Genomic DNA, 22,619 nt, shown 5'->3' with positions numbered 1-22,619 from the left:
CACACAGAAGAGAGGCTTGCTAATAGTGCTTCTGGAACTCTCCAGGGGCAGAGTCCTTAGAGACTTTTTTTTTTTTTAAGATTTTATTTATTTGACAGAGAGAGACAGTGAGAGAGGGAACACAAGCAGGGGGAGTGGGAGAGGGAGAAGCAGGCTTCCCGCGGAGCAGGGAGCCCGATGCGGGGCTCGATCCCAGGACCCTGGGATCACGACCTGAGCTGAAGGCAGTTGCTTAACGACTGAGCCACCCAAGTGCCCCGAGACTTTTTATTTTAAAAGGTATTTGACTATTTTATACATTAAACATCTTCCCCTCCCCCACAACCTAGTACTTCCCCTGTTACTGTCTTAAGCTACACTGTGCCTATCAGCAGGTCCAAGGAAGTAGCAGGCAGAACATCCTCCATTAATATCTAATGTTTCTTCCAGTAGCATGCATAGTGACATAAAGTAGTCTTAATGAATCAGAGCAGGGAGAAGCCATTTCTAATGATTGAGTGTCCAAGAAGGTTTCGTAGGATAAACACACTTGGAAAGGCATTCTGAGTTTGCCCAGGATAAAGGCCACTTGGTTCATATGGAAAGCCAAGTCACTTCAGGGACAGTAGTAGCAAGAGCCCTGCTCTGGCTTAGACAAACCTGGATTAAATACAGCCTCCTTCCTCTCCTGGCTCTGTGACCATCAACTGGAGATTGATCTCACAGATCTCGCATCTGTAAATGGGAGAAACGGCACGTGCGTCGATGGGTGTTATAAATGGGGCATCCCTTCTCCCTTTCTCTGCAAAGAGAAAAGCTAGGTAGGGCATTATAAGGAGCTTGGGAGGCATTATAACAAATAAGGAGTTGCTTTACGGGATCACAAGGATTGAAAAGAAGAGGGATCCAGCAGTGTCGTACAGAGGGGGATGTGGGAGATGCAAAGTTTCATCTGCTCTTAAGGCACTGTTGTTGGAGTTTGGGGATGTCTTCTCATGAGTCAGGTTTTCCACCCATGATTTCTTGAGGACCTGTGCTGTGCATTTGTCCTCAACATGGTTGGATTTTGTATTTGTGTCAGCTGTTGTGCCTTGCCTTTGCGGCTGGTGGAGGGTGGTGGTTTTGGCTAACAGCCAGAACTGGCTTCGTTTTGATTCTGTGGCTGCCACATTGTGAGGCAGGCGTGGGGGTTTGGTGAGTTCTGACTTCTCTGCCTTTTGGAATCCAACTTTGCATTAACAGAACAGCCAGCCTTTCTACTGTTAATACTATACGCCTCCTTGAATCACCTCGTGCTTATATTTGAAAATGGCCTGATAGACAAGATCCTCAGCATCCTGAAAAATGTATGGAGTTTCTGATCTAGTGGTTGGAACAGTGACGAGAACAGTCAACTGGTACTTCCTTTCCCAGCCATCATCTCTGCATTCTGTGGAGAAGGGCGGTGTTGGAATAGGACACTTGGCCGAGAGTGTGGCTGGGATGCTGGTGGCAGCATGAAGCCACTTTACTGCCATATGTAAGCTCGCTAGGTGCGTTCGGTTTAGCTTAAAGTACAAAAACTAGGAATAACTTGAGTTGTCACCACTTGATTTGCAAAAATCAGATTCTTACATTAAATTGTCAACCCTAAAATCAGAGCTCCTATATTTTTTAGCTTCCTATTCCTACTGTCCCGGCACAGAGAAAGCACTTAACATTTGCTTAGTTTCCTGGAATTTGCGATGTTAGATACAGGAGAACATCCAGGTCTAGACTACGTATGTTGCAGGTGTCCAGAGGCGATTTGGTGTTGGAAGGGACATAATGCCCTAATAATTGCTGCTGTTTACGGAGCACGTACCGTACATCAGGTGTTATGCTAATCAATTATATAATCTCAGTTAATCAAAAAACACTTAGGACCCTGGAGCGGTAGGAGATAGCTTTTCACGTTAAGAGGAAAAGTAACTGTGAGCGACCTGTACTGTTTTCTCCCCTGTGTATTCTTGGTAAAACCAATAGACAACCAGTTATTATTGCCAGATTAGCTCTTTACTTCCCATCCCAAGCTTTCTTGCCATCTTACATACAGCGTGTGTGATTTGTTTAAAGTGCTATTTAGTTCTTTCTGTTAGAAGACTGGAGAGGACAGGCGTACTCATTGCTTATCTTTTTCTTTCCAACCTTACCAACTGTCTGCTTGCAGTATGACTAACTAAATAAATTGTGTGGGACTCTTGTACCTGAGCTCCCAGCAAAGTCCAAAGATCAAAGTCGAAAGAAGATACTGAGTTCCCTCTCCAGTCCCTGGGACACTGTTTCTGCGCACACTGTCACCTAATTGGTCCTGAAGGAGTGGCTTTTTAAGAAATAGGACTGAAGGTAAGCTCACCCACTCTAGAGGATTGTAGTCTTAGGAAACAGTATTATTGCTATTAAGTTATGTAGGGGAAAAGAAGGAAGGAAAAATACAAGAACAACCCCCAAATGGTGGGTTTTCAGCACAGTATTTGTAGCATTGACCCCCCTTCTTAGAATTACTGAAATAGTTTTGCAAAGAACAGCCTCCCAAGTCCATGCCCCTCTTCCTTTTTCATGCTGCATTTGAGCAACTTACATGTTTGGTGAAGAATCAGCCGTGAACTCTGTGGTTTCCTGTGGTACATTACTAATAATATTTATATAAGCTATTACTTAATGAACCGTATAAATATTTATCATAGGAATAGTATTTTGATTCATGAATAGGGGCTAAAAATGAGTCCCGTCTGATGTGGGAAACAAAGGCAGAAGAAAAAATATTTCCTTACTAACCTACAGCCCACTGACAAGTCCTTCAAACAGGCAGAGTGACCTTCCTCTAGGGACTCAGCTGCCTTGATGTTAATACTTTGCTAAGGGCAAAAGGCAATCTGAACCCAGCCCTAGGATCCTGTAAGTCTACTTTAACATAAAAAAATTCCTTTGGAAACTTCCTTTATCTCTACCTCTCAAGATACATGTTGGCAATCATCCTCCAAGCATGTGACCCACCAATATACATCTGAAGGGTCTCATGACTGAGGTTTACTAAACAATAATGAATGACCTTTCCAAACAACAGCGAGCCCCTTCTGGATCTTGGAAACCTTGTTTCCAAAATACCTGGGAGGCTTGCGTTATCCCTAACCCCCTCCCAACTTGAAAGTATATAATGGGCCACTCCTCATGACCCCAGTGCGGCTTTCTGCCCATGGGTCCCATCCCATGGTGCTTTGATAAAATGATCTTTTTGCACCAAAGACCTCTCAAGAATTCTTTCTTGGCCGTAGGCCTTGAACCCTAACGTCTTTCCTACATCACGGTCCATGCTGGGGGCTTGGATGGGAGGCTGTTTCTGCCCTTTGAAGGATCTTGCAGACTGAGAAGTTAGGTGGCCCAGGACTCATGTCCAGCACAGCTTGAATTTTTCTCTATTATTTTCTTTCTCGTGGTCCCCACAGTCCATGTCCTCATTTCTGTCTGCCTGTCACCGTCCCCGTAGCCCTAACAGTAATTTCTCTTTTTAGAGTATTCATCTTTGCCTAAACAGAATGAGATAGAACCAAAGTTCTGACCCTCACCATTCACAAATTGGGCTTTGCAGCCTTTCCAACTTAGCCTCGAATCCCAGCTTCTCAGGTTCTGCGCTGTGTGACCGTAAACAGCTTTATTGCTGAGAACCTCAGTCTCCTTAACTGGAAAATGGGCTCATACCGCCTACCTCACAGGGTTGTTGCAGGGAGTAGATGCAATCACAAAATCATGTGCGTGATTTGCAGAGCAGAGCTTAATTGCTAGTCTTTGCTACATTTGTTGTTGATAATTGTTACCGAAGAAGTTAACAAAGAATTCTGTTTTCAGTTTTAGGTTGGTGTTGTGGAGGGAGCCCTACACTTGCCACAGAGGCTGGGGTTCAAGGCTCGGTGTTGCCCTTTACTGTGTGTGCCTGGGGCGAATTTCCCCATCCCCCTGAAGTATAAGATGGTGATAGGTTTACAAACTTGGTTGAGTTTCATTTGGAAGAGATTAAGGCATGTGTGCAAGTGCCAGACACACAGACGGATCCTACTCCTTATTACTATTTTTTTTCTTAGATTAGAAAATGGAATGTTTTCTATTTTGCAGTTATTTTATTTGTTGAGGAGAAGGGGAACTGGATACAGTTTGGAGCCCAGGACACAGCAGAGTACTTGTGACTGAGGAACAAAGGGCACTGAGGGGAAGACAAGGGATCTGAGCTGCAGAAAATTCTGTGGCAGGGTTTTTAAAACTCTCAGGGTCAAGTTTCAGGGAAGCCGCCCAAGGGCTTGAACTTACTTCCCTGCTTTCACGGTCCAGGTGTGGAAACAATCACAAAGAGATCACTGAAACCTATAGTAATGGGAAACATGGTGAACCTGAAATATTTAATTAGGATCTATTTCTTAGAAAAACATGAACTGGGAGGTGTGCGTGACCAGTGCTGGGAGGTATGGTGCCCTGGTCCCCATGGGTTTGACTGTCCCTGACTGATGCCTTGGTTAACGTGGTCTAGAAATGGGTGGTTTGTCAGAGAGGGGCAGCCTGGCATTGGGGAAGGGTCAGGCTCCTGAGGTGGGCAGCTTGAGTTGGGAGGTAGCCAATCTTAGACAAAGGAGGCATGGTCCTTGGCAGATAGGCATTTAATAAATGGAGGAGAATCAGGCAGTAGAGCACCCTGAGAATGGTTGGGGACTTTGGGGCCAGAGGGAATGGGATGGCTGTCAACTCTATTCCTTACTAGTTATATGACCTACAGGAGCAAGCTACTTTACCTGTCTGGGACTCAATTTTCCTCATCAGTGAAATGGGGATGATATTTTTCTGAATTATCTTCAAGAGTTGAGGTCAGGATTAAAAGTGATATGGCAGTAGAAGCAAGCTGTTGAACAGAGCATTGGAGACACAGTAAACATAGTACCTTTTATTATTCCCTAAGGATAGGTTTTAAAGGGATGCACAGAGTCACAAAGACTCGAGTTCCTGCTCTGTGCCAGGCACCGGGTTGGCACAGGGGCTAGCTGTGATCCCAGCAACAATGGAGTTAATAGTAAAGCTCCACTCCTCGTATGAGGTAGGGGCTTTCCTGAAGGGTGGCCTCTTTCCTGTTTAGTGAAGACGTGGATCCAAAACTGGGGTAAGCCCTGGGTCAGCTGCAGAGTAGAAATCTGCCTCTAGATTTTACTGGAAATAAATTGGACGTCTGGGTGGTGGGTGATAAGGTGTTGCGCTCCCTGCCAAGGAAGATAGAGTCAGAAGTGAGGAACCCAGGCTTGAGGAGCTGGGCCAGCCCCCTAGGGGAATCTGTCTTGTCACTGGGACTAAGCAGGAGTGGGGAGAGGCCTGGGTGATGGCTGGTCAGTTTGGGTAAGCCAGAACGTTTGTAGAGACTCTTCACTTCCTACTTACTTCCTTGTTTCTCTTAGAATAGTCCTGGAGAGTTCTAGCCAAGGGCAGAGGATTGTTGGCATGCTAGGATCAGTGTTAGGAGCAGCACCTCTGGGCCTTCACGCTGGAGACAGTGAGATGCTAGAAGAGGGAATTCCAAGTGAAGAAGATATGAGTGTGGGAGGCTGAGCAGCTGCTTGGTCAGTCTTCCTCCTATTTGCACATAAAGAATGTTGAGGAAGCTCTGACCCAGTGCACTGTCCTATTGGGTCCTTTAAGGTATCCTCAGCTCTTAGCAGGGTGCCTGGTGCCTGGCACAATCTGCGTTTCTTTGAATGTCAATCATGGATTTGCGAGATGCATTGTTATTTCATATACCACTAAGAATAAGAAAGACAGTGTTACCAATTAATTGTAAGATGCCATTGATTGTGGGATTCACTGATTTCAGAGGCAAAATGTGAAAAAAATGAGTGTCCTAGAATTAATAAAATGTGGTTGTAGGCATCCAATAAATATTTGTTAATTGGATGAATGAAGCATACAGAGATTAGAATCAAAGCAAAACACTAGTACCCATAAGTACAAAATTAGGAATTCAAACTATTAAAGCATGAACCTTTTCATCCTTGTTTTCTATTGATTTCACCAAGCTAGTTGTTCATTCAGTACACATTTATTGAAAATTGATTCTATCTCAGACACTGATAGGAGCTAGGGATACAGAAATCACTAAGTTCCTTTGTTTTTCAGGTTCAGGCCAGTAAGGGAGTCAGACCTGGAACCAAAAATAAATCACATTTCAGAATGATTAGGATTTAAAAGAAAGTAGGGGGTTGCCTGGGTGGCTCAGTTGGTTAAGCGACTGCCTTTGGCTCAGGTCATGATCCTGGAGTCCCGGGATTGAGTCCTACATCGGGCTCCCTGCTCGGCAGGGAGTCTGCTTCTCCCTCTGACCCTCCCCCCTCTCAAGCTCCGTCTCTGTCATTCTCTCATTCTCTCTCTCAAATAAATAAATAAAAATCTTTAAAAAAATAAAAATAAAAGAAAGCAGGGACGCGGTACTCTCCTGGCACCAAGGGACGGAGAAAGGCAAGGAAGTCTTTCCTGGAGGGGAGATGGTTGAATTGGAACTGAAAATGTAAGTCCGTGGGCACCAGGCACACAAGAGAGGAAGGGGTTAGGAAGGGAAGGGCAAGTACAAAGCAGTGGGGCAGATGCACCTGAGAACCTGCGAGGAGTCTCAGGACGTTTGGAATTTCGTGTAAGAACGGGCAGGATTGTGTTTGACGACGAGGATGACCACAAACAGAGGGAAGCTCCTGGTGGGCCTGGGATGCCATGCCTGGGGCATCAGGCTGTATTGTAGCCATCCTGAGTCCCGAGAAAGGACCCAGCAGGGGGATGGCTCTGGGGAGGCGGGGAGGGCGGGGCTGGACCCATCCTTGTTTCACACGGAGCAGCTCTACTTTGACTTGTTTTATTTAAATTTTCCGTGAGTCATGGCTTGAAGAAAACGAAGGAATGCGTAGTTTGACAACTGGTGCTGTGGGTCCTGTGTAGCTCCTGAAACCTTGGAAGCGAGGGAGGCAGGATGATTGTATAAAGTGCAGAGGCTGGAGCCCAGCTGAAGGTAGCACACGTGCTTACCGTGGCCTCCCTGCTTCCCTCTCCACCTGCCTGGGAGCCTGTAAGCCAAAGGGAGCAAACCCCGTTGGGGAATCATTGTGAATAAGTCAGAAGCAATCACTTTTAATGAAGCTGTTTTTGACTGGGATAAATATCCAGGAAGCAGTAACTGAACATCTGTGGGCTGGCTTCATTTTAGAATCCCCAAGTGTGACTTTGCCAAGGAAACATTACCTTTTTTGCAGTGGAAGGGCTCAGACCGCTTTCTCGGTGGAAATGAGACTCGGGGTGCTAAGACTGCCCCAAGCTCACCTGGGGAGTTGTAGCCTGTTCACCGGTGTGCTTGTCTTGGGGGCTTGTTCTTACTCAGTGAAAGGCTGATCTGGGAAATGAAAGCCTCTGTGAGATTTCTGTGTCATGTGGGCTAATCTGACCAGAGGGACTTAGAGCGGCAGTGAAGGCCAAGGAATTCCTGAGTGTTCTCTGGTCCGATTTCCTTGTAACTCACAAGGGGTCTGTAAAGAAAACAGATTGTCTAACAAATTCCTGATCCTGTCTCCCGCGAGGCTCCTTCCCCATTCCCAGTCACTTCATGACTCGGCTGCAGTATATTTGCCTCTTCTCCAAAATGACCCCGAAAGCTGTTAAGAATGAACTGGAAGGGCCTGGGATTGGCAGTGCACGGAGGGGAGACCGTGGGTCCAGGCTGCTCGTGAGTGATGCCGCCACGTCTCTTCACTTCTTCGAGACCTGTTTCCCCGTCAGTACAATGTGCATCATGTACACTTAACTCTTCTTACGTACGTGGACCTAGCTGTAAGAGAAAAGTCATGTATCTCTTGGAGTCTCCCCCTGATTACCTGTAAAGTAGAGATTTAAGTATACTCTCCTTCTAGAGTCCCAGTGAAAGAATAGAGGGGGTGCATGTACTTTTCACCATGTTTGGCATGTAATAGGTACTTAGTAGATCTTTTGGAATGAACGGTTGACAGGGTAGGTAAGGTAGATGAGTACTTTGTAGTACTGTGGCCACTGTCCTCCTGATTCATATTCAATGAGAATAAATACGTGTCTGTTACTTCTAGATTGGCTGGATTCCACAGCCCCATATTTACCTGAATAGCACTTTTCACCCAGTATCACGACTTTGCTTAAATTATTATGCAACTCGCAACTGCTGAACATCTGACTTCCTTCTAAGAATGGAAACTCCACGTCTGAGGCCTTCCCTGTCTTGTTTACCCACCACCTAGCTCAGTGTGCCCATTAGCGTACTGTTAGCACTCAGCCTTTCTGTTGGGTAGAATAAGTAAATGGCCACCAGTTGGTCAGCTGCACCCCTTTTATTTCCACTTGAAGGTGTTTTGTGCCTGATTTTGCAGACCCACTTGGTCTTCATGTGGTTTTTGTCCTTGGTTACTGCAGGTGGAGGGACCACAATGCCTGGCAGAGATCAGGAACCAGGGAGCTACTACGTGGGTGTGGACGTTGGAACAGGCAGTGTGCGTGCGGCTCTGGTGGACCAGAGGGGCATCCTTTTGGCTTTCGCAGACCAGCCGATCAACCAGTGGGAGCCTCAGTTCAACCACCACGAGCAGTCCTCCGAGGACATCTGGGCCGCATGCTGTGTTGTCACAAAGGTATGGCCACAACTGTGGCGTTCTATCCTTGCGTATGCTCCCCTGCTCCCAGCTGCTGAGCATGTCTGTTGTGCACTCCTGGTACCAGGGACAATGTTGGGATGCTTTAGCTATAGGCCTTGCCTTTTGGGAGCTCACAGTCCAGTGACAGAGACCAGTAGACGGCTAAACTATGACTCGGTAGGTGCTGGGGGCTCAGTGGCTGTGGCTGGAGCTGAGGAAAGAGTAACTTGGAGGGGCTCAGGTGGACAGGACCCAGGATGTGGAACATGAAGAGGTTCTGGTCCCATGTGACCGAATGTGGAAGAGGTCACTGATAATCATAGCTAACACCTTTGCCTTCATGTGTGCCCAGTGCTATGTAGACTGTGTTAGCATGCATCGTGTATGGGAATCCTCGCAAGGACCCTAGGAAGGTAGTCCTGTTACAACCCCTATTGTATTGAGGAGGAAACAGGTGCAGAAAGCTTAGGTGACTTACCCAAGTTCATGCAGTTAGTAAGCAGCAGAGGCGGGAGTGACTCCCAATGCTGCACCCTGAGTCGCTGGACTGTCCTGCCTTCCAGGTGGACAAGTGGGAGGAGCCTCATTTTGTTCAGAGGCAACAGCATGTGCCAAGGCATGAGGGGCAAGCGCACGTGGCATGTTTGGAGAAAGTAGGGACATTGAGTTGTGCCAGACAGATGTTGATGTGGAGTGGCCTGGGATTGCAGTCCGCCCGCTGGCTCGGGGAAGGAGGAGATGCTCATTTGTCTCATCTGACTGTTTGGTTTTAGAACCTGGTGATCCAGAGGGACAGAGATACTTTGGTTTTTTTTTCCTTTCGGAGGGAAAAATAAAGTCCTGGTTTCTCTTTTCTCTCTGTTCCTAGTTTTGTTCCTTAAATATTCATGAAGGGCTTGGTAATTTGCAGATGGACAATTCACCATTCTGTGTGTATTGATCAGTCTGTTTAAACTTTAATGAGCTCTGGGCTACTGTCAGTACCCCCAGGGAAGAAGGCAGAGAGAGGAGGTGGGCGTGGGCAGCGCCGGAGCTTTCGATAGGAATAAAAGTGGGGGCATATCTCTTCTGCCTGTTTAATTTTCCTCCTCCCTCCCCACTCTCGGCCCCTGCCTTGGTGAGAATCTTCTACTCTTTGCCCTTGGGTCTCCTTTGTTCTTTGAACATATAGCCTTTCTTGCCATTAAGGAAATTGTCAAGAAGAAAATACAATCCCCTGATGAAAAGCTACTTTAAAAAAGGTCTGCTCTAAGTACAGCTTGGTTTAATGGTAGATTTTTAATCATCTTCTGGTGGCTCGTCATCCATGTGAGCCCCATGAGCCCCATGAGTGCCGTGGGCATTTGTCCTAAGCGAGGCTGTCTCGTTGAGGCTGTTGGGGTAAAGCTGCTGGGTCTTAGGCTGTCCCCTCACATGGAGTATGGCCGTGTGGCCGTGGGCCAGCAGGCATAGCATAGGCCTGACACATCTATTCGCAGCTCATTGCTGGTGTGAGGTTTAGAGAAGGAAGGAAGGTGCCTTTCCCTGACCGTCTGGTCCTGCAAAAAGTGTGTGCCCCCTGAGCAGGGGTCATGTTTTGTTTATCTATAGTTCCCTAGATTTCCTTGCCTCTGATATGCCCAATTCATGTTTGTTGAGTACATGAATGGATGAAATGTCTGTTATTTTCATTATCTGGAATGTACTCTTACCTTCTTCACCTGCCCAACTCCTGCGCAGGTCCTTGTAATTTTCAGCATTACTTGCTCCTGGGAGCCTTCTTTGATGACCTCTGACCCCTCCCTGCCCTTGCCAACTTGAGGGGAAAGAGAGGGTGAGAAAGCCCTGTCTGCCGCCCCAGAGCCCACTGTCTTCACCTGTCCTCGCCACATAGCACTTGATCTGGTCATTATCGGATTGGGTTGTAATTGGTGACTTGCGTGGTTTCCTCAAAACCACGAGCTGAACTCTTGAAGAGAATCACCCTTGTACTCCCAGCATCTAACACGTTGCCTGGCATAGCGTTGATTAATGTTACTTAGAGCTAAAAATGAACAAATAAAATTCTGGCATCCCTCATCTTGCTTAAGTGTCACATAACTGTGTGAGATAGACTGCCATTCTTTCTGTTTGACACATGCGAATATTGAGGCTCTGAAACTAACAGGTATTAGAGACAGGACAAGACCCCTAGCAAGATGGCTCCAAATCCTATTCTCCATTCCACTACTCCCACTGCCCCTAAAATTGGAGGGTCTTTAGTGGGTTGGTACTCACACATCTAAAAAGTGCTATGGGAACACATAAGTCTTGGAGGTAGACACTGTCCCTGATTTTAAGGACTTCTATCTCTTTTTGGACCCACAATCTTAATCATCCCAAGAAGATGAAAACATTGCAAGTTCGTGTCTAGCGAATACCAGCTTCCATTAGGAAAAAGGAAGAAGATAAGCTAGAGGTGTCATTCAGCCAACAGGCATTTGTCAAGTATCATCTAGTTCTCACACAATTTTCTGAGCACCTACTATGTGCTATGGTTTTTGCTAAACCCTGGAGTGTGTACAGAAGAGGTATATAACAAATTCTCTGCCCCTAAGGATGAAATAGTTAAGTTGCATGGAAAAACCCAGCACCTATGAGGCCAACGAAGTAGTGTTTTGTTCTAAGTTGTACTAGCTGTATGAGTAATGGTCGGAGGGAGGAGGAGCAGAGAGGGAGTAACCCATGTGGGATTGAGCAATAATGTTAACCTCTTACAGTCGTAGAACCTGTGTGGTTTACAAAGCACGTTCATAGCCATTTGATTGTCATACAAGGTAGGTGGGGCAGGGTGGTGGTTCCCATTTTACAGTTGAAAAGAAAAATGGAGACCCAGAGAGTTAAGTGACTTTCCCTAAGTCACCCAGGAAGTCGGCGATAAGCCTGAACTCAGGTCAGATCTTTGCCTTCTTTCCATGTCTAGCACCACATATCTTTGTTGCTTGTCTGGATTCGTGCAAGAACCTAACTGATGTCACGTATGCACTTCCCCTTTCCAATCCCTTCTCCTTTTTGCAGCTAGAATGATTTTTTTTTTTTAAAGATTTTTTTAATTTATTCATTTGAGACAGAGAGATAGAGAGAGGGAGCATGAGCAGGGGGAGTTGCAGAGGGAGAGGGAGAAGCAGGCTCTCCGCTGAGCAGGGAGCCAGATGTGGGACTCAATCCCAGGACCCTGGGATCATGACCAGAGCCGAAGGCAGAGGCTTAACCATCTGAGCCACTCAGGCGCCCAGATTTTTTTTTTTTTAATGTAACCTGATCCTGTCACTCTTATGCTCACTATCCATCCATAGCATCACACTACTATTTGGATAGAACTCAGGATCCTTAATGTGGTCTTCAGGCCCTGCCTGGTTTGGGTTCCACCTACTTTCCTGGCTTATCTCATGATGCTTGTCTCAGCTGCCTGTGTTCCAGCCACACTCTCCTTCTGTCCTGTCCCCAAGCATGCAGTGAATGCTCCTTCTAGTCCCAGGATCTTTACACACATTATTTCTCCTTCCTACAGACTCTTCCCACCTTCTGTCAATGTATCTAACTCCTCTTCATCCTTGGATTTACACCATCTAATACACTAGTCACTAGGCATGTGTGGCTATTTAAATTTAAGTAATTAAAATAAAAAACAATTTAAAGTTTGGTTCCTCGGATGCACTGGCCACATTTCAGATGCTTGGGAGGCATGCACGGCTGGTGGCTACTGTATGGGGCAGCACAGATACAGAACATTTCCATCACTGCAGGAAGTTCCACTGGAGAGTGCTGCACCGAATCTTAGCTCAAAAGTCCAATCCTTCAAGGAGGAAGCCTTTTCTCACCCAGTATCACCTCCAAACTAAGTTCTATTTTACTTACTTACCATAGAACTTCACATGGTTTGTGAATCATCCATTTTTTGATGAATAATAAAATAATAGTCATTTTATAATCAAATAATAAAAATAAATAATCTTTGATTTTTTGAGTTGATCTCTATCTTCTCCTAGATTTGATGTTTCTGGGGGGTAGGAACTACAGTTTGTTCACCCATATCCTAACATCTAGTAGACTCAGGAAGTGAAAGAATGAATGAGTAAAGAAATCGAGGTCTCTATATTCCCAATCAATGGAGAAGGCTTGAGGAAGGGTGTATGGCTAACCGGGACTCTGGAGAACTCTAAAAGACAACATTCAGAGCTGGAGCAATGGCATGGACAGAAGTGCTGACATGGGGATGTGAAGGAGCCAGCCAGGGTTGGGGCAGATGGGTTCCAATTGGAGGAAGAGGGGAGACTGCATTGCATGAGGGGGCAAACCTGGGACAGCTGGTTCTGAGGCCAATAGGGTATCTTCTAGAATCATCCTGAGTTTCAGATTGACTAGCAGCTGATTCAGGATGGCTTGCAAGGAACAGAAACTAAATTCAAGGATGCCAGTTAGGAGGCAGTTTCTTCTAATGAAGTTCTGGAGGCTGAGATTCCTTTGAACTATCAGCCCTGGGAGGCTAGAACTATGTCTGTCTTATTCAGCATGTGTACTCCTTGCTGGCACATACAGGTGCTTAATAATTTCTTTTTTCTTTTTTAAGATTTATTTATTTATTTGAGAGAGCGAGCGAGCGCACAGCAGGGGGAGGGGCAGAAGGAGAGGGAGAGAATCTTAAGCAGACTCCCCGCTTAGCACATGGAGCCCAAATGTGGGGCTCGATCTCACGACCCTGACATCATGACCTGAGCCAAAATCAAGAGTTGGACACAACCTACTGAGCCACCTGGGCACCTCAGTAATTTCTCTTTAATCATGAATGGCTGGGTGAGAACGTTGGCAGAGGAATAAATAAGAGTGACAAGACTGACTTTGGAAGCAAGATCTAATAGGACTTGGAGAAAGTGGAGAGGAAGGAGGTGAAGGTAGTTTTAGAATTTCCCTTCTTAGGAGAATGTTGGTGTCCTTGACATAAATGGAAGTGTTTGGTCTCCATTTCCGTTTATCTTCAAGGGACACCACCATACCTAAGCCAAGATGCTGTGTAGTCCTTCCTGGTCCAGGGTTGGATTTATGTGTTGTACTAGTCACTAGGGTAAATTTTGTTAAATAGAGTGTCTCCAGGGGCCTTGCAGGTAACATACTCCCCATACAAGCTGTATTAGCCTGTTTGCTGTTCCCACCTCGGGGTCTTTGCCCTTGGCTGTTCTGCCTGCCTGCAAGAATTTCCCACCAGATTTCCCTAAGGTCAGCTCCTCAGGTCCTTTATGTGTTAACTCAAATCTCATCTTCTCAGCAACTACCTCCCTCTTTTTTGGCACTCCTCATGCCCTTATCATTTCCTAGTACACTATATGTTTTATTTGTATTAGGTATTGTCTATTCCTAATTAAATGTAGTCTCCAAAGGAGCAAGGATTTTTTTTTTTTAATATTCTCTTCCTTGTTTCCCAAATACCCAGAAGAGTGCTCAGCCTGACCCCAGAAGAGGTTTGATTATATTTGCTGACTGATTGAACGTGTGAGTAATTGAATCGTGTAGGCAACAGGGAGTGATGAGCCTGAGGGAACCAGGGATTTCATAACCCCACACACCCTCAAGGCTGACAGGCATTCAAGTCAAGATTGAAAAGAATACAGTACCATCCACAAAACTCAATTGCAAGTTGGACTCTGTGAGGCCCTAGGCTTTGACCCTTGCTCCAGAGAGAGCTAAAGAAAAAGCCAGGTATGCCTCTGACCCTCCAGTTCTCAGTTTGGAGGGTTTCAAAGGAATACTGTCCCCCCACCCAATATGGCAGAGCCCGCTGATTGAAAGCACATGCAGGATTGAACTGGTTCCCACCATCAGAACAAAGCGACGCACAATCCCTTCCCCAAATATTTGTTTGCTGCCCCATAGCTACGAGTTGACAGATGTTAGACATGGACCAGGTTACCAAATGAAGTTGCAGAAATCTTCTCTGGAAATTCTTCAGAAGAGCAATGTGCTTTCTCTCTAGCTGTGGAAGTTCCCTCGATGCCAAGTCATTGGGGTGAGTTTACTGGACTGCTTTCTTCTTCCATTAATAAGAGCATTAAAAGGAATCCTCCAGTCAGAGGTCAAGTCCCAGGTACCTTCTGGGTAGTGTGGCCTTGACAGCCATCTTTCTGGGATGGTTTAGATGGGGACGGGGTTGGGGAGTAGGGTGGTCCTACTCCTGGATCAGCATGATCATAAGACATTTTCATGTAAGGCTGGGGTTGTGGCTACCTAACTGAGTCAGATTTAAATGCATGTCACAATTATTCTTCTAGTTCTTTGTGATCGATTTCTATTGTAGAGATGGAGAGGTTGAGCCTTTGTGAGTGAAAGGGCATGAGTAGAATATAGAACTTTGTAAGTCTTCAGGGGGTTTCATAAAATAGATTGAAGAGAATATTTTCTTTGCACCTACTGGGATTTTACTCCCACCATAATTCTTGAGAAGGTTTGAGTTTATTTGGTCTTCTTGATCACTATTCCCTTTGCCTCTCATTTGTCCATGTGCTTACGTGACACAGAGCACGCTATGCTTTGTGCATAAGAAAGATTTCATGAATGTAAGTGTAGATTGGTCAGTGTCGTAAAGGTGTGCAGGGCATTCACCTCATGCTGTGGGGCAAAGATATTGCCAGCAGTCACAGATGGGTCACTAGCAGATGTTCCCCCCACCCCTGGAATCCTAAATTACAAGTCTGGAATTCTAAAACAGGGAAAAAGAAGAATTGTGTATATTAAATGGGGATGGACACTTTTGAGTTGACTTGTGTGGGATTAAAAGGTTATTAACATTTTTTGTTTTTTAGAGAGAGCGTGCATGCGCTTTTGCATGCACAAGTGGGGGCGAGGGGCAGAGGGAGAGAGAATCGTAAGCAGGCTCCACTTTCAGCATGGAATAATAGAAATAATCTATTATTTTACAACTTTAAAAATTATATAACAATGTAAAAAGTCTCCTGTTTCCTCCAACTGCAATTTCTGCTCTCAGAGGTAATCACTACTGTTAACAATTTGTTGTATACAAAATCATCCCTAGCTTATTATTTTTCAACTTTATGATGGTGCAAAAGTGATAGGCATTCCATGGAAACCATACTTCGAATTTTGGGTTTCGATTTTTTCCTGGGCTAGTGATATGTGATATGATGCTCTGTCTTAATTAGCTGGGCAGTGGTAATGAGCCGCAGCTCCCAGTGAGACCTGTAATCCTGACGGTAAAGAACCAACACACTCACACCATTCTGTAACCATTTAGATGTTCAGTTTTTCACTTCCAGTACAGTATTCAGCAAACTACATGAGATATTCAACACTTTAGTGTAAAATAGGCTTTGTGGTAGATGACTGTGCCCAACTGAAGCTAATGTAGGTGTTTTGAGCACATTTAAGGTACGCTAGGCAAAGCTATGATGTTTGATCGGTTAGGTATATTCAGTGCATTTTCGACTTAACGCTATTTTCAACTTACGATGGGTTTATCTGATGTAAGCACATCCTAAGTGGAGGAAGATCTCTATATTTTTTTAACCTTACTAACATGTCATGGATGTCTTTCCATTTCATCTTTAGCTGAACCTCTTTAAAAATATTTAACAGTTTGAGGTATAATTTACATACTATAAAATCCATCCATTTAAATATATAATTCAGTGATAGTATTGAATTTACACATTTGTACAATTATCACTATAATCACATTTAGGATACTTCTGCTACTTTAAAAAAGTTCCTTTGTGGCTGTTTGTGGTCACTCCCCAGCCCCAGTCATAGATAACTGTTTATCTGCTTTCTGTCTTTATAGTTACTCTTTTTTAGAAATTTCATATAAATGGAATCCTACAACATGCATTCTTTTGTGTCTGACTTCTTTCATTTAGCATAATGTTTTTAAGGTTTATTCATGTTGTACTTAACAGTTGGTGCCTTTTTCTTGCTGAGTACTATTCCATTGTATGGGTATACCACACTGATTAACCATTTGATTAAACTCTGACGGACATTTGATTTGTTTCCAGTTTGGGGGTATTAATGAATAATGCTGCTATGAATATTTACATATAAACGTTTATGTTGACATATGTTTTTATTTTTCTTGGGTAAATGCTTAAGTAAAATTGCTTGGTTGTATGATAAGTTATACTTAAAAACTGCCAAACTGTTTTCCCAAAGTGGCTGTATTTTCCAGTCCTGCCAGCAGTGTGTGAGGTTTCCACTTTCTCCCGAATTTTCTAATGCTTAGTATTGTCAGTATTTTCCAATTGTGATTTAGTTTGCCTTTTCTTAATAACTAATGATGCTGAGTATATTTCCATGTACTTATTGAACATCTGTATGTCTTCTTGGGTGATGTGTATATTTAAATCTTTTGTCCATTTTGTAATTGGGTTGTTTTTTATTATTTCAGTTTTAAGAGTTCTTTATGTATTCTATACGTAGGTCTATTATAAGATGTATGAATTGCAAATATTTTCTCCAATCTGTAGCTTATCTTTTCATTTTCTTATGGTTGCATTTGAAGAGCAAAATTTAAAAATCTTGATGAAGTCAAATATATCTGTTGTTTTTCTTTTATGAGTCTTGCTTTTAAAGAAATCTTTGTCTAACTCATGTCAGAAAAATTTTCACCTACAAGTTTTGTAGTTTTATTTTATTTTTTTATTTTTTTTAAAGATTTTATTTATTTATTTGACAGAGAGAGACACAGCGAGAGAGGGAACACAAGCAGTGGGGAGTGGGAGAGGGAGAAGCAGGCTCCCCGCAGAGCAGGGAGCCCGATGTGGGGCTCGATCCCAGGACCCTGGGATCATGACCTGAGCTGAAGGCAGATGCTTAACGACTGAGCCACCCAGGCACCCCTGTAGTTTTATATTTTACATTTAGAGATATGACACATTTTGAATTAATTTTTGTGTGCATGTGAGGTAAAAGTCTAGAAGTGTAAGTTTTTTTTTTTCTTGCATGTGAACATTTAGTTGTTCCAGCCCTATTATTGAACAGACTGTCCTTTTGCCATTGAATTGTCTTGGTACCTTTATAAAAAATTAATCAACCATAAATGTTTAGGTTTATCTCTTATATTTCTGTTCTTTTCCATTTAATCTATAAATTTATCCTATGCCAATCCCACACTAATTATATAATGATAGTTTTATATAAAGTTGAAATCAGGCAGCTTAAGTTCTCCAACTTTGTTCTTTCTTTTCAAAAATGCTTAGGCTCTTCTACATTCTTAACATTGCTACATAAATGTTAAGAGCAGCTTGTCAATTTGTAAACAATAACAAAAAAATCCCAAATATCCAAAAACCTGCTGAAATTTTCATAGGGGTTGTGTAGAATCTGTAGATTAATTTGAGGATATTGCCATTTTCACAATGTTGAATTTTCCATTTCATGAATATAGCATATTTCTCCAATTTGTAGCTTCTTTTGTAGCAATGTTTTATAATTATTAGGGCATTGGTTTTGAATTTCTTTTGATAAATTCATTCCTGAGGGTTTTTTTTTATGCTATTCTGAATGGAATTATTTCCTTAATTTCAGTTTTGATATGTTAGTTGCTTGTATATAGAAATACAGTTAATTTTAATATGCTAATCTTGTATCCTGTGATCCTACTAAACTTGCTTATTACTTCTAGTAGCTTTTTTTTTTTTTGGTAACTATCTTAGGATTTTCTGCATATGAGATCATGTTTTCAGCAAAAAAAGACACTTGATCTTCTTTCTTTCCAGTCTGTGTGCTTTAAATTTCTTTTCTTGCCTAATTGCATTGGCTGGAAACACTAGCTGCAGGTTGAATAGAAGTGGTGAAAGAGACATTTTTCTTTGTTTATAATAGGAGGGAATCATTCATTTTATCATGAAGTGTAATGTTAGCTGTAGGTTTTTGTAGATGCTCTTTATCAGGTGTGGAATTTCCCTTGTCTCTGGGTTTATTAATTTGTTTTGTTTTTCTCTCTTTTTCTGCATCTGTTGAGATGACCATTTGGTATTTGTGCTTTATTCTATTAATATGTATAATACATTAATTGATTTATGGATATAAAATCAACTTTGCATTCCTGGGATAACCCCACATGGTCGTAGTATATAATACGTGTTTTGTAGTTAATATTTTGTTAAGGATTTTTACACCTATTTTCATGGCAGCTACTGGCCCATAGTGTTCTTTGCTTTTGCTGTCTTTGTTTGGCTTTGATATGAGAGTAGTGCTGGCCATGTAGAATTTGTTGGAAAATGTTCCCTCCTTCACTATATCCTAAACAAGTTTGTGAAGGAATGGAATTATTTCTTCCTTGAATGTTTAACAGAATTTGCCAGTGGAGCCATCTGGTCCTAGAGATTTTTGTTTTGTTTTATTTTGTATTTGTGGGAATGTTTTAAATACAATTTTGATTTTTCAAGAATAAATCCTTCTCAAAAATTAAATGTTTCATTTTTCAAGAATAAATAAATGTGGCTTTATTCACATTCCATAGCCCCCAAATGGTTGTTTTTGATTATTTTGTCCAGCTTGATACTTTTATTTTGCTAAAAGAATTTGCCACCCCCCTTCAGAGTACCACACTCAGAAGCTACTTCTCTACGTCTTTTTAATGGCTGTACAATATTCCATTTTGCAGATGTACCATAATCTAATAAAAAATAGTTTTTCCAAATTTTAAATATATTCTTAAATAGTGATACAGTTAAATTTAATCCACATATAACTTATGCTAATAATTCACTAAAGTAGGTTCCTAGAAGTGAGTTGGCTGGGCAAAAGTTATGCACATTTTTAATTTTAATAAATTTTAATAAATTTAATAAATTTTAATAAAGTTATTCTCCAAAATTTGTACCAAATTATTACACAGTTAGAATAATGTAAGAGAAGTTCCACTTCTCTCTATCTGCCACTACTGTATACTGTTAATCTTATACATATTTGCCAATGTGAAAGGCAAAGATTGGTGTGTTTTTATTTGCATTAATTTATTTAAGTGGAGTTGGGAATCTTTTTTTATGCTCTTTGACTATTTCTTTTTATTTTATGAAGTGACTTGCCGTGTCCTTTGTTTGATTTACAATTAGATTAGTTGTCTTCGACTTACTAATTTATAGGATCTTCTGTTATTTTAGTTATATGAAACTTCTTTCTGTTTTCTGTTGTAAATATTTATTCAATTTAGCCATTCACTTTTTTTCTAGTCATAACTGTTTTCAGTCTTTTAAAAGCCTGTCTTGTAATTTATGTTTTTGTTTGTTTTTAAAACAGCAAGTTGTACAAGGGATTGATGTAAACCAAATCCGAGGGCTTGGGTTTGATGCCACGTGTTCTCTGGTGGTTTTGGATAAGCAGTTTCGTCCTTTACCAGTAAACCATGAAGGTAGGACCATTCCACTTTCTTTCCCTGGTGGTGGGAGACTGGCTGGGCCCCAGATGTAACACGAGGTCAGATGTCTCTTATTGCCAAGGGTGAGATTTAGTGGTGGAGCATGGAGGCCAGAATCATGTCCTGGAGGTTACCTGATTGGAGAACTGTTGGTGGCAGTGGTGACATGGGGGCTGGATTAGGGAGAGACTTGGCTCACTAATGCACAGAGCCACAGTAGAGAGCTCACTGAAGGAAGGACATAGGTGAGCCAAGTCCATTTAAAGGAAATAGAATAAGGTAGACAGGACCATGCATCACACAGAAGCTGGAAACAGATTGGCCTCTTTGTTTTCAGTAGCCAGACCAAAGGACATTCCCACTTAATGACATTGTCCTAATAGAGACTTGTGAGTATAATAATGAGCTGTTCCAAATGTATGTGCCACTTGGGTTCACCATCAGAAGTTTTTCATGGGTCAAGGTCTATCCCTCTTGGAAAATTTTAGCAAGTAGCACAACACTGAGGTTGCAAACCCAAAAGCCCATAGTAGTGGGTGGGTAATGAAAATGAGTAAAGTGGAACAGGTTTGAAAAAAAACCAATAGCACATGTGTGGAGATAAATTTCAACTCATTTTTAGCCTTTTCATGAGCAGAAGACATTTGGGAGTGGTGGAGAACACAGCACAGTGGAAATTGCATGTTCCATCTAAGGAGTGTGGCTCTAGGCATCGTCAGCGAGTTGTTGCCAAGATAGCCATTGCAAATGTGTTTTAGGCCAAGATTGTGTTTGAGAACCCTCCGCAGTGGACACTGCTGTCGCAGTGCCCTTCTTAACAGGTGGCTATGGATACCAGGGTACACTGGGACACCATGGAACTGGAGTCAGGAACGTCCTGGATCTCAGCTCTGTTCATGCTGAGTCATGACACCTTGAGCGAGTCACTTTCCCTCTGCATTTTCTGAAAGAATTGGAATAATGAACCATAGCTTTGCTGTGAGGATTGAGAGCCTGACACCTGAATGCTCAGAAACATTTCTTCCATCCGATCATGAATTCCTAAAAAGAGAATGTGTCCCACTCACTTTTATGGACCTAATTCATAGAAGAGTGATTTATATAAATTACATGTGCTGGAAAAAGTATGCAAGTGGATGAATGGTTAGAACACAGTGGTAATGATGTCCATCTTTCTACACACACACACACACACACACACACACACACACAGACTTTTCCTCCTTTTTGCCACATTTATTAGCACCTCCCATGTGCCCAAGCCCTGTCTCATTAAGTGTTGGGATGTCAAAGACAAACATGAATGTTCCCTGTTCTCAGTGGCTGATCACTGGCTCACCTGGCATTGTTCTGGCTTAGGAGGGCAGAACAGCCCCAATCTGGGCCACTTCAGAAAGCACAGACCAAAGAAATGGGCCTGGGCTAGCAGACCTCAGCTTGCAGCAGCAATAAGCACTCTCCAGTTATGAGATATGGCCAGCCATGGATCTGGCCCCTTGGGGAGGCTGTCAGCGCTTCCTTGATTGACTTGCTTTCAGTTGTGACCAAGTGGTGGTCTCTTAGGGATGCTGTTGGATGAGTTCTCATTTGAGGTGGACTTTAGATGTTAACAGCCCTAGGTTCCAAGGGCTCTAACCTCTGATCTGCTAAAATGCATGGTTTTTAATTCTGGCTTTATATTAGAATCAACCTGGGATCTTTTAAAGTCCCCAATTCATGAGCCTTATCTCCAAGATTTGTATTCGCTTGGCTTGTGGTGAGAGGAGGGCATCAGTATTGTCAAAGTTTCCTCCATAGTTCTGGTATGTGGAGAGAATCACTGGGTGCAGCTGAATGGGCAGCTAAGATACCAGGAACAAGAAAGAACACTTGAAGTGGAAGAGAAGAGTTCCTTGTTAAGCCTGCTTGCATATGCACCCTCTCTGGGTGCCATCTTTTTTCTCATTGTAGGTGGAATTGCCTCCTGTTAACAGGCCTTCTATTAAAACGGTAGTTAGGTTGCAACCCAAATTATAAGTGTTGAAATAATTTTATTCCACCAAAAAGGTTAAAATGTACCCATTCATCAAATGCATCCAGCAGCATGTGCCCCTTACCAGCTTCTTGCCTTTCAACGGGTTCTATTAAGGTTAGATTTTATCTGAAATGGATTATCTTGTGCTAGAAAATGAAATTTGAATTTTAAAGGTGACTCAAAGGTTGTTTCAAGACTTCTTATGCCTGCATGGCAGTGAACAGCTCTTGGTTAACTGGAGTAATTGTGAGGAGCAGGCAGTGAGGTCAGGAAATTAACCAACACCATTTAAAGGCAAACCCACAACACTGGCAAAAATATAAAGATGGTAACAAAAAAAAAGAAAAGGGAAAAAACCCCAAGTAAATTAAGTACAGTAGTTTAAGAACATTAATCATGACTACATGATAAAATATTCTCATTTTAGCCTCTTCTTGTTTGATCTTCTTTCCTTTGGAGATTAGACAGCCCCCAGGTTGGACCGTGGAGCCAGTGCTGCCTGCTTCCAACTCTGTAACCCCCCCTAACTCACAGCACAACTCTGCTTGGGTCATCCCAGCCG

At 42.9% G+C, this 22,619-nt stretch overlaps 1 protein-coding gene across 13 annotated transcripts in view; it reads left to right on the top strand.

Annotated features, from left to right (window-relative positions):
- The window catches only part of FGGY (FGGY carbohydrate kinase domain containing), a 426,891-nt gene that overhangs the window by 10,290 nt on the left and 393,982 nt on the right, over window positions 1-22,619 (top strand). For 9 of the 13 annotated variants that reach the window (XR_013448163.1, XM_078073063.1, XM_078073067.1 and 6 more), the window contains 2 exons: window positions 8,443-8,657; window positions 19,926-20,037. Coding sequence is in view for 11 of the 13 variants with exons in the window: in XM_078073067.1 (XP_077929193.1) it covers window positions 8,443-8,657; window positions 19,926-20,037 (327 nt within the window). In the remaining 2 variants the exon portion in view is untranslated. Of the gene's footprint in view, window positions 1-2,210; window positions 2,344-8,442; window positions 8,658-19,925; window positions 20,038-22,619 lie in introns of those variants that run through there. The other 4 variants (XM_078073065.1, XM_078073070.1, XM_078073071.1 and 1 more) reach the window with 4 other exon arrangements.

The sequence above is a fragment of the Halichoerus grypus genome, chromosome 5, assembly GCF_964656455.1.
Source record: "Halichoerus grypus chromosome 5, mHalGry1.hap1.1, whole genome shotgun sequence".
Lineage (NCBI taxonomy): Eukaryota > Metazoa > Chordata > Mammalia > Carnivora > Phocidae > Halichoerus > Halichoerus grypus.
This window is presented reverse-complemented; position numbering and strand designations above follow the sequence as displayed.